This window comes from Silurus meridionalis, chromosome 6 (genome assembly GCF_014805685.1).
Source record: "Silurus meridionalis isolate SWU-2019-XX chromosome 6, ASM1480568v1, whole genome shotgun sequence".
NCBI lineage: Eukaryota > Metazoa > Chordata > Actinopteri > Siluriformes > Siluridae > Silurus > Silurus meridionalis.
The window spans coordinates 25,092,042-25,107,652 of NC_060889.1; the positions used below are offsets into that span (position 1 = coordinate 25,092,042).

At 39.6% G+C, this 15,611-nt stretch overlaps 1 protein-coding gene across 13 annotated transcripts in view; it reads right to left on the reverse strand.

Moving 5' to 3' along the window:
• Positions 1 to 15,611, reverse strand: part of LOC124387128 (adhesion G protein-coupled receptor L2-like) — a 139,568-nt gene that overhangs the window by 96,922 nt on the left and 27,035 nt on the right. For all 13 annotated transcript variants that reach the window (XM_046851255.1, XM_046851257.1, XM_046851258.1 and 10 more), the window contains exon 2: positions 12,935 to 13,161. In XM_046851255.1, the coding sequence (XP_046707211.1) occupies positions 12,935 to 13,010 (76 nt within the window). In that variant the 5' untranslated portion in view covers positions 13,011 to 13,161. The remainder of the gene's footprint in view (positions 1 to 12,934; positions 13,162 to 15,611) is intronic.

Below are 15,611 nucleotides of genomic sequence, written 5' to 3' on the forward strand. Positions count from 1 at the left end.
AAAACAATTTGGGCTATCCCAGTAATAAAATATGGCATAATAGTGTGCTATTAGGGTAAACTGCGGACCCACAATACATGTGAACAGCCTGGATTTGAGAAGTAATTGTCAGCAGAAGACTGGCATTATACTGAGGAAACGTCTAGCCATGTCACAGGCACAATGCGGCTGGCCTGCCATCTCATGTAACATTCATGCCATGCTGCACTACCTTGTGGTAAGCAGTTACTGGAGGAAGCCAAGAGATGAGATGACTAGCCCCGAAGGCTAAAACCAGCCTTCCCGTCGAGGTGCTATTGAGAACTCTGAAATTCCGATATATGTGTTCGGAAATAGCACTGGAGAAAAACGCGGGAGCTCGATCTGTGGCCAGAGTCCATTTTCCTGAGGCTGATCTTCCTCCAACCGAGCTTACATGCTGCTAACAATGGCTTTGTCTCAGGTTCCAGTCACTCTTGATTTGTATTCATGACAAAAAGGTTTTCTCTTCATATATCTAACCTGCACACTTCGGCAAAAAACGGAAAAAAAAAGTTCTGCGTGACAGACAGATCGTTCATACTGTGCATGTTGATTCGTGTCTCTTGAATGAGAAGTGGGTTTTTTTTTCCCCACTTTACTTCTCCGGCTGAAACTAAACATGGTAGAGGAAAACGCTTCGGTGAACTTGCCAGCACGAATGTAGGTCTTGTCGCTGCGAGTTCCTGGAATCCACCTGATTTGAGCTTAAAAACTCACAGGTAAAGGTGAGAGAGGCCTGCCAGCACTGGCCACCATCTCGAAACAACCTCTCCTCATGCAGAAAAGCCGTGGGTGGTATATGTCTCATGCCAAATAAATGCTCGCTTTAAGGTTACGGCTGACTCACCTGCACTTCAAAACAACTTATCAGAAGGTGATAACATGTCTGATGGCACTATTTGCCCTGATGAAAGCAAAGGAGGTGTATGTATATATAATTCAGGTAATAATTCGATATACACAAGTTGTGAAAAAACGCCTAACTAGAAAAACTGCTAATTTGCTGGAAATCAAATCAAATATATCCTCGCTATAAACAAGTGTCACTTCCCACCTCCACCACTACCTTACATGCTGGCTGTGTGAGTTTCCCAAAGCAGTGGATGAATCATAAAGACCCCACGCTCGTAATCCTCAAAGGATTATGAATGTAATCCATAATAAGGTTCATCACAAAACCTCATAGAAATTACAATCATTAGAAGTGTTCCAGGAAATGAAATGGCTTTAGTTTATTGTGCCTGCATCTCCATAGGGAAAAAAAGCCTTTGAAGTTCTGAGACAAAAATCTGCAAAAATCTGTGTTTTGCTATATCCTACTAATATGTTAAAACAGAGACACGGTTGATTTATTGATTGATTGACTGAAAGTTAGATTTTTGGTGTACTAGTTCTATACTAATCTAGAGAAAGGGGCCTGTAAATAGAGATGCGTAAATGCAATTTTTGTAGGAATACAAAATGGTTGCTGGAATCGTTTATAACTTTATATTATATTTCTTTATATGATGTTTTTAACTAGTTATTTAAGTTATTGTGGATCAGCTGGGTTGCATTGGAGAAGGGTGTTTTGTTTTTGTATATGATTAATATTTTATGCTAAATTCAGTATATGAATTTAGATGTGTTAAATTTCAGTATTTGATTTTAATTAATGCTAAATTCAGTATATGGATTTAGATTTGTTCTAAATTCAGTATATGATTTGAATTTATGCAAAATTCAGTAAATGAATTCAAATGTTATGCTTAATTCAGTATATGGATTTAGAGTTGTGTTAAATTCAGTATATGATTTGAATTTATGTTAAATTCAGTATATGGATTTAAATTTGTGCTAAATTCAGTATATGAATTTGGATTCATGCTAAATTATAAGCATACATTTTCAATAAACAATCTAATAATATACAACGAGAATAAAAAAGGGGTTTTGAAACCACAAACAATGAACTTAGCGGCAAAAAACTGAACGTGGTCATCAAATAAACGGCATTCTTTGTTAATTTCTTTTTAAAGCAAAAGTTACATTTTTGCTAATCATGTTTTTTTGTTCATTGTTTGTTTGCATTTGCTTGCACAAGGCACTCATGGAGGTGGGCTTAATAAAGCATTACTCTCTTTGGCTCAACTTGAAGAGCATAAATGAAGACTTGAACGAACGTTTAAAAGCCCTAATTAGCATCATTGTCTGAAAACCCTTTTTTGCCTGTTTATTGTTTCAAATGTTTCTCTGCATTTTTCTGAAAGGTATTTTTTAATACTATTGACATCAATTGGAATCCATATTCTTTACAGCTGTAAGTAAAGTCTGGGTTTGTTTGCACTGCGTGTGAATTCCTCGTTGTCAATGACCAGCAGTGTCTGAAGTTCAAGAATAATGTACTGAGTAAGAGCTGTAATTATTTTCACTTTTTGGCATCAAGCCAGTAGTTGCTACAGCGTTGGTTGCTGTATTTAGCTGCTAGCAATCGACTCATTAACGTAATGTAACTGCAATTTACTGCATTATCTGAACCCACTGCTATTTTTTTTTTAAACAGCATACTTTATATTTAATGTTTCATGATTAATCATATCCTTCAGATCCCGGTCATTCATCAGAGTGCCAACGTACACTCGCTTTATATGATATGGCATCGCCTGGTATCAAATGTTGGTATCAGGGCCTTTTTTGTTTTTTTACAAGTACGAGTAAATGAGCACGCCATCGGACTGATACCCGATACAAGTATCGGTATCACCGAATCCTTAATTTGAGACTTATCACATTATTCCCTATTCCATCATATTCATATTCGTCTGACAAGCCTCAGTCCCAGCGGGAGTTTTTGCTTGCTTTGCTTTTTTGATGCACATCATTTAAACCCTGCTTATTATATTGATAGCAAAAGTAAAGCATAAACCAGCAACAAGACTCTAAAAAATGGATGTGAAATGGGGAAAAAATTAGCTCAGTGTAAAAGGTGATTATTACCAGAACTGTGTTTTAGCAGCACACAAGATATCTGACCTGAGTGCTTCTTTCAGGCTGCAGACCAGTCAGGGATTATCATCTATTAATGAGGCTCTAGATTAGAGGATTTTATGCAGCTAAATAAGGCATTTCCAAATCTATTTCTTTTTTAAATAGTTCAATCTCATGCGATCAATTCATCTAGCAAGATCTCAGGATCGACATCGGCACCATAGGAGGTGTTCTTAAGTCCTACTAATATGTTAAAACAGAGACACGGTTGATTTATTGATTGATTGACTGAAAGTTAGATTTTGGTGTACTAGTTCTATACTAATCTAGAGAAAGGGGCCTGTAAATAGAGATGCGTAAATGCAATTTTGTAGGAATACAAAATGGTTGCTGGAATCGTTTATAACTTTATATTATATTTCTTTATATGATGTTTTTAACTAGTTATTTAAGTTATTGTGGATCAGCTGGGTTGCATTGGAGAAGGGTGTTTTGTTTTTGTATATGATTAATATTTTATGCTAAATTCAGTATATGAATTTAGATGTGTTAAATTCAGTATTTGATTTAATTAATGCTAAATTCAGTATATGGATTTAGATTTGTTCTAAATTCAGTATATGATTTGAATTTATGCAAAATTCAGTAAATGAATTCAAATGTTATGCTTAATTCAGTATATGGATTTAGAGTTGTGTTAAATTCAGTATATGATTTGAATTTATGTTAAATTCAGTATATGGATTTAAATTTGTGCTAAATTCAGTATATGAATTTGGATTCATGCTAAATTATAAGCATACATTTTCAATAAACAATCTAATAATATACAACGAGAATAAAAAAGGGGTTTTGAAACCACAAACAATGAACTTAGCGGCAAAAAACTGAACGTGGTCATCAAATAAACGGCATTCTTTGTTAATTTCTTTTTAAAGCAAAAGTTACATTTTTGCTAATCATGTTTTTTTGTTCATTGTTTGTTTGCATTTGCTTGCACAAGGCACTCATGGAGGTGGGCTTAATAAAGCATTACTCTCTTTGGCTCAACTTGAAGAGCATAAATGAAGACTTGAACGAACGTTTAAAAGCCCTAATTAGCATCATTGTCTGAAAACCCTTTTTTGCCTGTTTATTGTTTCAAATGTTTCTCTGCATTTTTCTGAAAGGTATTTTTAATACTATTGACATCAATTGAATCCATATTCTTTACAGCTGTAAGTAAAGTCTGGTTTGTTTGCACTGCGTGTGAATTCCTCGTTGTCAATGACCAGCAGTGTCTGAAGTTCAAGAATAATGTACTGAGTAAGAGCTGTAATTATTTTCACTTTTTGGCATCAAGCCAGTAGTTGCTACAGCGTTGGTTGCTGTATTTAGCTGCTAGCAATCGACTCATTAACGTAATGTAACTGCAATTTACTGCATTATCTGAACCCACTGCTCTTTTTATTTTTACACAGCATACTTTATATTTAATGTTTCATGATTAATCATATCCTTCAGATCCCGGTCATTCATCAGAGTGCCAACGTACACTCGCTTTATATGATATGGCATCGCCTGGTATCAAATGTTGGTATCAGGGCCTTTTTTGTTTTTTTACAAGTACGAGTAAATGAGCACGCCATCGGACTGATACCGATACAAGTATCGGTATCACGAATCCTTAATTTGAGACTTATCACATTATTCCCTATTCCATCATATTCATATTCGTCTGACAAGCCTCAGTCCCAGCGGGAGTTTTTGCTTGCTTTGCTTTTTTGATGCACATCATTTAAACCCTGCTTATTATATTGATAGCAAAAGTAAAGCATAAACCAGCAACAAGACTCTAAAAAATGGATGTGAAATGGGGAAAAAATTAGCTCAGTGTAAAAGGTGATTATTACCAGAACTGTGTTTTAGCAGCACACAAGATATCTGACCTGAGTGCTTCTTTCAGGCTGCAGACCAGTCAGGGATTATCATCTATTAATGAGGCTCTAGATTAGAGGATTTTATGCAGCTAAATAAGGCATTTCCAAATCTATTTCTTTTTTAAATAGTTCAATCTCATGCGATCAATTCATCTAGCAAGATCTCAGGATCGACATCGGCACCATAGGAGGTGTTCTTAAGTCCTACGAAATGCTAATAATCAACAGTTAAAGGCTTTTAGCATTTAATGAGACCAAATGAGATCATTTAACTACAGAGAAGTGTCCCGAGTTCATTTGAACGCAACATAATTTCAATTAACACTTTACAGCATGGATGAGAAATGTGTTACACAACAAGCCTGTGGTGCCTCAGGAATGAAGTCGAACCGCAGCTAGTCATTTAGTTCATAGTAAAAATAATAATTAAACGCTATAATCTATAGGTTTTCTGGGATGCTCTGAGCTATGCTGCGCTGCTATAATTACACCATTAGGTTTCCAGTTGAAATATCGAATGAAACATTAACCTAAAATGAACATATGCGTGCCACCAAATTTTGCTAGCACCACGGGATCATCTGTCAGAGTTCCATGACAAGTTGAAATGCGTGTTAATTAAAATACGTTTTGTCCGACAGCGCTCCGGATTTGGATTGTTATTATCACTTACAGAGACGCGAGTTAGCAGCACCCCGCCTAACCTAAAAGCGACGAAAATCCCACGGCTGCAAATGCAAACATCTGTCACCTGAAGAAACAGTGTCTGATTGGGTTAAGTGTCCCACCGGCTTAGGACTTGTGACAATGTGATACTCTCAGAGCAGACCCCGAATCGGAGGAAGTTAATAATTAAAAACTGTTCTATAGGTCATTGTTTATGTTTCTTATTAATCCCCCTCAAAGGGCCTCTTGGTCTTCCAAGCATGTCCCGCAGATTTCCGAATAAATACAGAACACAACACAACTCTGTGTCAAAGCGGACGCGAACCGTGACGGCAAAACCGAGGCATCGTAAACCACGTGAACCAAGACGTGTTTTGTGTAAACTGCTCAGGACCTCACGTTAATCATCAGCCGCACTTAGCAAAATACGTAAAACGATGGTGACGCCACATCACCTGAATTTCGTCAACATGTCGCCGTGCAAACGCTTCAAAATCTGAAAGTGTGAATGTTTAATGAGGTGCACTTTAAAGAGGATCGCTCTGAATCCCTGTTGGAGCTCGAGAAGAGCCTCTCTGCATGTAGCAGGCAGACGAACGTCTAAATCGAGAGGCCTGCCTCAGATACACAGGATTTAAATGTCAGTGGAACCTGGGGCTTCTATAAGGGTCCCTTGCCATTTTGCTTTCGATAACCAGGTGGTTTTAGAAGGAGGGTTATGGGGGAAAAAAGTATTTAAATTGCACCTGGCCTACTTCTGTGAGCGTCACACCATAATGTGTATAGTGTAGGAGTTTGAGCTAGGGTGCAAAACATTTATAAAGTAAAAGTTTGATGTTTCCTATGTGAACCCTAATAAAAAAAATGTGTGGGGTAAACTTTATGCAAATAAACACACACAAAACAGAAAATCGAAAAATTTCAATTTTTTCTACTTTTTAATCACACGGTTTAGCAATCACAAGAAAAGCAGCAGGATTTAAAACAGACAGGAGTAATAGGATACAGGTGGAGATGATTAACTCCAACAGGAAATAATGACCTTGTATTGAAAGCGGAAAGCCAAATGGGACAAAACAGGAGGTTTTTTTTTTAACCCTCAAGATTGTTTCACCTTCCAGGCAAAGAGTGGGTCCTTTTGATCATATACTAATACAATTAAGTTTTTTTTAAACAGGAAACTATGACCATATATTGAAAGTGGGATGCCAATCTGTTTTATGTCTCACAACAAGACAATATGACAAAAAGTGGGGAAGCCAAAGTGAAAAAATCTACTGAGCTCTATGTTTTTAAATGATTAATATTATAAATCAGATCACCCTCAGGAACCTTTGACTATACAGAATGATAACTGAGTATTAAGTAAAATAACATTGTTAACTTAAAATCTTTTAATAACAGTTCACTATTAAATTATAAAATTTATCGAAGGAAATAAAAAAAAAAAAAAAAAAAGCTTACAAGCTCCAGGTACTGGCATGTGTGTGCTCAGGTGCGAGCGTTGCAAAAACTCAAAAATCCCTTTGAAAAACCATTTAAACATGTGCTGTCATTGTCAACACTCATATCTCCTCTTGTTCTCTACTCTCCCCATGATTTTTGTGTGAATGTTGTCTTAATTGCAGTACGTCCATTTTAGTGAAACGTCCATTTAAGTAAAAAAAAAAAACAAACAAAACCAACACATTGCAATTTCATTGGAAATGGCAACCGAACATAAAGGTTAAGTGTGATTATCGCCTAACACACACCATCACAGAAGCACAGAAATGAAAAACAGGCCGGATCTCTCGATAATGCACGCTGGAGTCTAACCCTCAGCCCTAGGTACTCTCTGTGGGAATACGCTACATGGAGAGGTCAATGGTGATAGCGAAAATCAAACAAGAACAGCCTTTGTGCGTTTTTTTTCTCCCAAAGCACTTTTTTTTTTACCTCACCCTCCCTTTTTCACAGAGCAAGAATGCTGGCTGTATTTCCTAAGCTGCAGTGGGCCGGATTATCGAGGTATGTTTTTTTTTCTACCGGCAAACCCGTCTTGCCGACTCTTTTGTTAGCAGGTGACCCTTGTTCGGGTGACCTTTTATTCCACTCCTGCTCAGGAAGAAAAGGAGAGACATCATGCTTGGCTGCAGCCCACATGGATTACAAGTACAGTGGCATACACATTGTGAAGACCAACCTTGCCTTGAAACCTGCGTCCCTGTCTAATTAGCATTCCGCTCTTACAATATGATCAACGCTGTCTGTGTTGCAGGGGGTTTCACGTGAAACCTAAATAGATTTCCGACCTCTGGGGTAGTCCGTTCATGCCTGTGTGCCTGATTTGGGATATTTAAACACACTAAATTAACACATAGGGGGTGTCTAAAGAATAAACGCATTTTTTTTTCCTCAGATGCATTAAGCGTTTTAGTTATTTCATTATGAGAATGAAGGCATTAGAGGCCTTGCGGTGAACACGGGCCAAATTTGAAAAACCAATTTAGTTTTATACCTTCGCGTACAACGCGCTTTTCATTTCACCCGCTGTCTTCGGGTACGCCGAATTTCCGGCGGAAGAAAAAAAATAATATATTGCCAATTTTCGTTACTAGCGTTTCTATATGTGTGTGGCGCCGTTTTTCGAATCCGCGTTCTTAATAAAGAATTCGCAGTAATAGGGGCATTAATGAAGGAACGTGTTCTTTGCGGCCTTGACAAACCGCGTGTCGCGTAAACACCGGTTTACGAGCGCGATTATTTCCTGTAGTCACGAGCGCATCTTGACAGCTTGATTAAAGTTAAAAGCTTCTTCTATACATTAAAAACAATATATGCCGTTGTTGTTACAACTGCCAAGGCGGGCAAAGCGTGGGCCGACTGGAAAGTGACTCTGAGGGAATATATTACTGTCAAAGTGTTCTTTTATGTCCATCCGCTGCGCTTTTGTTCTGGGCTCATAGTCATACAAAGATCATAGCGACTCTTTAAAGAGCGATTTTACTCTGCACTTTATTTTGAGTGCAGGCCATGGAAAAAGTAGACACTTTGATTCAGGGAAAGAGAAAAAAAAAAAGCCTTATGTAAGTGGTAATCTGCAAACTCTTGGCTTACACACTGGAGAGGCAGCACAGCCCATGGCAGCTAGGTTAAGATTTAAGGTGAGTCTTAAGTCCCTGAAATCAAACTGCCACAAGTGGCGTCTCGCAAGCCATTAAATCCGGCGCCTGTTCATCACCCGGGTGTAAAAATCGAGCTTTTTTTACAATCAGATGTAAACAGATAATAAAGAGTGGTTGAGGCGACAAGCGGCAGGCCTTTAAATCCTCCCGGTTTTACCGTGCTGATTTCCGTTTGCTCAGGCTGACTCCTCTCTAAATCTGAGCTTGACCACATACGGGGCGATATTGCATTTCATTTTCCTGTACGTTGGAAAGGGAGGAGGAAAGGACAAGGGAAAAGCCAGATTTCCTTGCAGTCAGCTCGATAGCTCCTCTGGATGGCATTGTTTAGAAAAAAAATCTCACTGCTTTTTTCTTTCCTTTCCTTTTTTTTTTTGCTTGCAGCGCATCAGAACGATTTTTCATTCTCCGCAGCGTTTTATAAGCTTTGTTCCGAGTTCGAGACGGCGCGCTATCGCAGAACGGGTCTGTCAGCTGAAAAAGATTCGGTGAATATTGAAAATCGTTTTATGTGCATTTGCCTAAATACACTTCAGTTCGCATATTCAGCAGGCTTTATTGTACAAAAGTGACTTGATTTCGCTTTTTTTTTTTCGCTGTGAGGTTTTGGTGTTTAAAAAAAAATAAAAATAGGCTTTTTCTTCGAGGCGGCATTTGGTGCGATAATAAAAGAAAACAGACAAAACCCCGGAAGCAGTCGATCTGATAGAGATGTTTCCATCAGGATCTGTTTTTTTTATTGAAGCGCTCTGCTTTAATTTCAGCTGGAAGGCTGAGATAATGAAGATCAGAGAGAAAGTTCGACGCAAACGGAAAAACAAGACATATCCTGGGCCTCTTGTTATAAATACGCTTTAATCGGTGACACAACAGGAACCTACATCTCGGCAGCGAGGGATGCCAGCTGGAAAGCTTGTCGCAGTGCAAAGGAGCGTCGGCCCTAACAAGTTCGTCATGGGCGGATTGCGGCGCAGCAGATAGGGCCGGTCTTGTTTCATGGATGATTTCCACCGGGCTACAATGGATAAATCATATTTCTTACATGCTTCTATTTGGGTTGTCAGTGTATCGCTTAAGTGCAACTCTCTCTGTGGCGATAATTCACAATCGCCACCATCACGTACCCCTATGATTCAAGGGTTGGGGGCGACAAAAGCAGCTACAGCACAACAAAAGCAAATGGGGCGTAAAAGCATGATGACGGAGTGGACATTTATGGTGGAGAACAGATGCCTAGCTGTTTTTTTTTCGTAATGAGAAATAGAAATACTGGCTCGCTGCTCAATGAGCTCCAGTGTGCCGGAAGCCATTCTCGGGAGGAAGTCACGTCAAGGCGTCCAAGAGCTGTGGATTTATTGGTCCTCAAAATAAAAAAATTCAATTAATACCAGGAGGGTCACTGATTTATTTGAGTGGTAGGGCGCATATGAAGGCACAGTCAACACCCTGAAGTTTCTTCCTCAATGGCAGCAGTTTTGAGGAAAAGCGAGGGTTATTAGATCTTACAACCGTAGCATATAATGTCAACATTGTAGGCTACAAACCAGGAACCCCTCCAGGAGCCGCAGTCTATTTTAATAGGTTTTACTCAAATATTTTTGCAAGCCAAAGTTCATAAAGTTTATCTGATCCAATTCCAGGAATTCCATTGGTCGTGTCAAATAACGTGCGGTTTCGTTTGGCTTCTGTATGCACCGGTTGGTTTCTTTGACACCATTTAAGTCGTCCACCTGGACGGATCTTGTGAGGATTTTTTCGAACACCGTGGCACAACCAATTTCCTGTTAAACACTGAAAAGGATGTTGGCTGATTCCGAGAAAGAGAAGAAATATATTTTTGCTTATAAAGCAGCCAGGAAATGCAGAATCTGAGTCACAAGAGGCAGGTGTTTTCGACCTATTTACACGGCTGCTATTTAATTCTCAAGCCCCTTCATTTCCACAATATATTAAAACACCTCCTGCTTTTCCAACCGCTTACAGACTTGGCAAAGAAACCGGACCCAAGCTGGGCAGGCGGCTTCCAGCCTTTTGTCCGCCATCCAAGCCTTTTTGAAAACACATAACAAACATTGGTTGCGGGAATTAGCGCTCATTCTTGTCGACGCTGAAACGATGGAGATTTATTTCATCCATCTTTGTGCTGGCCTTGCAGTCCGGCCATTCAAACGATGCAGCGAGATCACTGCGGGGCTTCGGCATGAAACATGCCCCGGTGTCTGGTACAACACACGCACAGCACAAAGCAGCTTTTATAGAATGTAATTATGCAGATTTCCACTGGCATGGCAGGAGGCAAAGACGTGCTGGAGATGCACCTTTAAGGATGCCCCGTCTTTTTGTCGCCGTGACGTCGACGTGTCTGGCTATGAACCCGCCCGTCACTAAGGAACTCGTCTCCCCCATTGTGCTCGAGCTCTTTAAGGCATGTTTAAGTTTTCCTGAACTAAAGTTGTGAGTATGTCTGACAGGGATTAGGGCCTTCCAACAGAGAGCTAGGAGTGGGCTTGGCATCCAGCAACGGCACCTTTTATCACTTAGTGGAACATTAAAAGCACTCCGAAGCAACACTCTGCGATTAGCAAGGCACCGTGTCAGGTAGCCATGGAGGATTATATATTTTTATTATTAGCCACAAAGGCAGGCTAGACGTATAAAACCTTGTGTGTGTGGAGTACCGCAGAGATCTCTGAACAAGAAAATACCGCCATCCCAAGTGGAGGCTAGAGTCCTCCTAATATTTGTATGATATCCGTCAACGATAAAAAAGTGTTTCTTTTGCGTCTAGGCAAAAAAGAAAACAAAAAAAAAAAAAACAAGTAAATAGCATTTACTGAGAATTGTATCAATAGTTTTCAAAGGAACGGTTTTGTACAGCCAATCACAAAGACCATCATCAGGCACAAAATGAGAAGCAATTACTGTGAGGCCCTTTTTGCAAAGGCCTGCAAAGAAATGTGGTTTATGTTTGAGAGGAAAAAAAAAGGGGGGGAGTCTAGCGAGTATGCTGGGGGAAGGTAAATGGCTCAGAGATGGATAAGACATTGTTTTCAGTGAAACCCACACGCATTCCTCTATTGACGGGTGGCTGAATGATCATTCATCGAGCTCGGGCAAAGCGCAAAACTTTTACTTCCCGTATAGGAAAGCGCCTAAACGAATAGAAGGCACAGGATATTGAGCTCTCAATCCAACAGCAAAGTTTTGTTCGCAAAAGGTTTCGAATTCTGCCAGCGCTGCAAAAAAAAATAACGTGACGGAAAAAATCTGCCAATTGCTCCAGCACCAAATGAAACAAAATGATTTCCCACCGCGATGATAAATTCCATCCAAAATAGAAACCCACAACAGTGTGAAGCAACAGGGAAAAGAAGAGGGGGAGGGGCAAGCTATAATGGGAGCCTATTTTACTTGTGCTTTGCAGTAATCAATGTTTGGCACACACATGTGTGATTAAATCAGCTTTGTTCTAAAAAAAAAGGGAAAAAAAACAGATTTGGAGCCTGGGAAAGAGTAAAGAAAAATAATTGTTGTTCTGCAAACACATTAGCATGAGACGAGATGATGGTGTGTGCGTAAGAGTGTGTGTGTTTTCTGAAAAGGAAAGAGGGGGTTGCTGCTGTTCTCTGTGGCCGAACTTGTAATTACAACCAAACATACTAATCAAAGTCGAAAAGTCACCGAGAGAATGAATTAAGGTCCCTGTTTTCTTAGGAGAGCACTACAAACATTTGTTTCACCTTCCAAACTCGTCATTTTGGCCGCCAGCCAAGTCAGACGTTTTGTTTGCTGAGATGCAGGCGAAGGGGGTGATTATAGAAGGGGAAAAAAGAAGAAAAAATTACCCATGTTCGAACTCAACCTCATCTGCCATTACAGCAGTTCGTCAGAGTTAATCTGCGTGATTTAACTGGATTAGTCCCGAAGGAAAGTGTATGATTGCGAGCCCTTAAGGAGAACGTGGAAAAGCGGTGTAAAATTCCCCTTTAATCCCATCAACGACGTGGAAACGCATCAGAACCGTGAGATACTTCGATTTAGCATCCTTGCGAAAAGAGAAAAGAGGAGGGGGAAATCGAAATAAATATGAGGTGAGAGTGTGTCAGAAAAATGACAGTACAAATCCGCATTTGTGTGAAGAGAACGAGAGAGAGAGAGAGAGAGAGAAAGAGAGGGAGAGTGAGAAAGACTTACCTTCAGAGCACTGATAAAAGGCCAGAAGGAACAGAAGGCCGTACAGCAGGGGACATTTACACAGTGAAGCAGCCATTTTGTTCTTCAAGATCCTCCAGATGCCGGACAATGACAGTGGTTTGAAGATGGATGAGAGGGAACGAATGGAAGAGGGAGAAAACCTATCCGGGGCCTGTAAACCTCAGCGAGCAGTCGTTTGCCGCAAACCTTCACCGCTCATATTCCTTCTGAAATAAAAAGAAATAAAAAAAACAACAGATTATTACAACAGGAAGAATCATGGGAGTTAGAACAGCTGCTTTTCCCCACACTGCCCGATCCCACTATATTCATCCATCACCATTATCATTGTGAAACCCAAAAAACGGGCGAATGATCGGCACACATGGTCCTGAACAGATCGTCCGAAAAAAATGACGACGGCGGGGAAAAATGCGCGCCCACTTAAATCAACAGAACGACATATTTTGTCTGTACGTAAATAAAAGGCGAAAAGGCGGTGGACTGTTTTGGCTGAAATGCCGGACCGTAATGGCCCTGCTATCTGATGGGCTCTTTTACTCTCGGCTCTTAATGCTCTGGAGAACAGAGCTGCATAAATGATGTCCACAAGCAACATCTGTACGGAATAAAAAGTCAAACTCAACTCAGGTTTCGAGTGCCTTTTTAAAATCAGAATTTTCTTCTTTTTTCTGAAGATGCCTAAAGGAATGGCAGTGATAGTACAGACCTGAAGCGGCATATGCGGATTAGCCTTCCAAACAATTCTGCCAAAATAATATTAAACAGTCAGCAGCTTTTCGACGAGAATCGGGGGTTTGGAGTTCAACTGAGTTCAATGCGAAACACATTTTTTGTTGTTTTTTTTCCTTTTCAATAAAGCAGTATCATGAGTGATGACCAATTGTAAATTGCCAGGACCACGATACTTCTGAAAACCTATTAAGTGAGTTTTAAATGTTTTAAATTAGACAAATTCCATTGATCCACTGATCCAGAAATGATAATACTTTGTCCAATCCAATTACCACACACACACTATAAGATTTACATAGACAAAACAAAGTGTCTCATAACAATGAAAAAAGGTGTTTAACTCAGAAAAGGGAATTCAAAACAAAGACGTAGAAACCTTGGACAACTCAAAGAAAGTGTGCTTTGTTAATAGTTTGTCTGGGGCACTTAGTGATTGGAGAACAAAAATGAGAGTTTTGGATGTATTTTTTTGTATAACTGTATGATCCATTGTACAGAATCAAGCAACTTTGAAAAACACACTGCTGTTAACTGATTCACTCTGAATTGGAAGGTTGGGGTTTCAAGCCCAGGTATCTCCAAGCTGCCACTCTTGGGTCCTTGAGCAAGACCCTTAACCCGCTGCGCTCCAAGTAAGTAAGAATTCAACTGTGCTATAATGTACATGTGACAAGCTAAAATACCCTTTACCTTCAAGTGATATTTTACCTATGAAGTCTTTGTCAAACTATTCTTGAATTTTCAAGTAGGAATTCTGAATTGAAGGTTCGCTTTTTTGGATTTCTCAAGAAAGAGATCCCGAGTAGAAACTTTAAACCTTTCTCGGAACTTCGCTTACCGCCGCTTACATAATGACAACTAAGGGTTTGTTCAGTCCCAAGCAGCGCTAATTCGATCCTTTCGGTTGATTTGCTATTTGGGTTGGTTTGTTTCAGGACGCACATAATTAAACAAAGCAAAGACGAGAAGCAAAACCAAAAAAAAAAAAAAACAACATTGGCTGAAGAACTGGAACAAAGGGATCTGGAAAAATTGTTTTCTCTGCCCAGTATTAAGGTGACAGAAAAAGTTAAACGATCCATAGGAATCACAACAAACACAAGAGTCAGCGCTACATAAGTGATTTGTTACTTGTGTGACTATAAAAACGACTGTTTAGATCTTCGTGTGTATCAAATACGGTGTTTATTTTCTGTTTCAGTTTGTCCAACATATTTGTTGAATGCTGCGGCTCTATGCTATAATAATAAAAAAAGAAATGCTACAGTAGACAGCATGTTTCAATATATGTTTGCTTCAGTTCCTGCAGTCAGGTCGATTACTGGGTCACGACCGACTTTCTCACTGCAGAGTTCACTTGGAACCTGACCAAGACCACCTCCCTGAGACGCTCTCGGACCGGTTTTGTTGGTCTGAGGCACAGCAGGGTTCCACTGAAGTCGAGTAAACACAGCATATGTGAATGCACACTAAATATGTTATGCTGCGAGTCCTAGGTTTCTTTCATGCTACGAATGCTGACTCCTAATAACTGATTATTTTTATTCTTTTATTTCTTTTTGACAATTATTGAAAGCTAAGTCTGGACCAGAGAAGATCAGGATGGAAAATACCACAATTTTCTTGTATGGTGGGTCACGGACTGAATTTGTATCAAAATAATTCTGTACAAATTCCATACAAACTCCACACAAGTGGGTATTAGGGGTTTGGAAGCATGCAAACGAGCCGTCATTAAGGATGAATTTGTGGTTTGGAGTGTCAAAACGATTTCCCTGACCACCGTTATGACTAGACACAATAGGAAAGTTTCGGCAGAACTTTGGCAGAAAGGTAAACCGGCATAAACACACTGAAAGAAAACTCATTTTATGTCCTCGGCAAAGAAAGCGGAGGACATAAACAAATCATTAGCAACGTT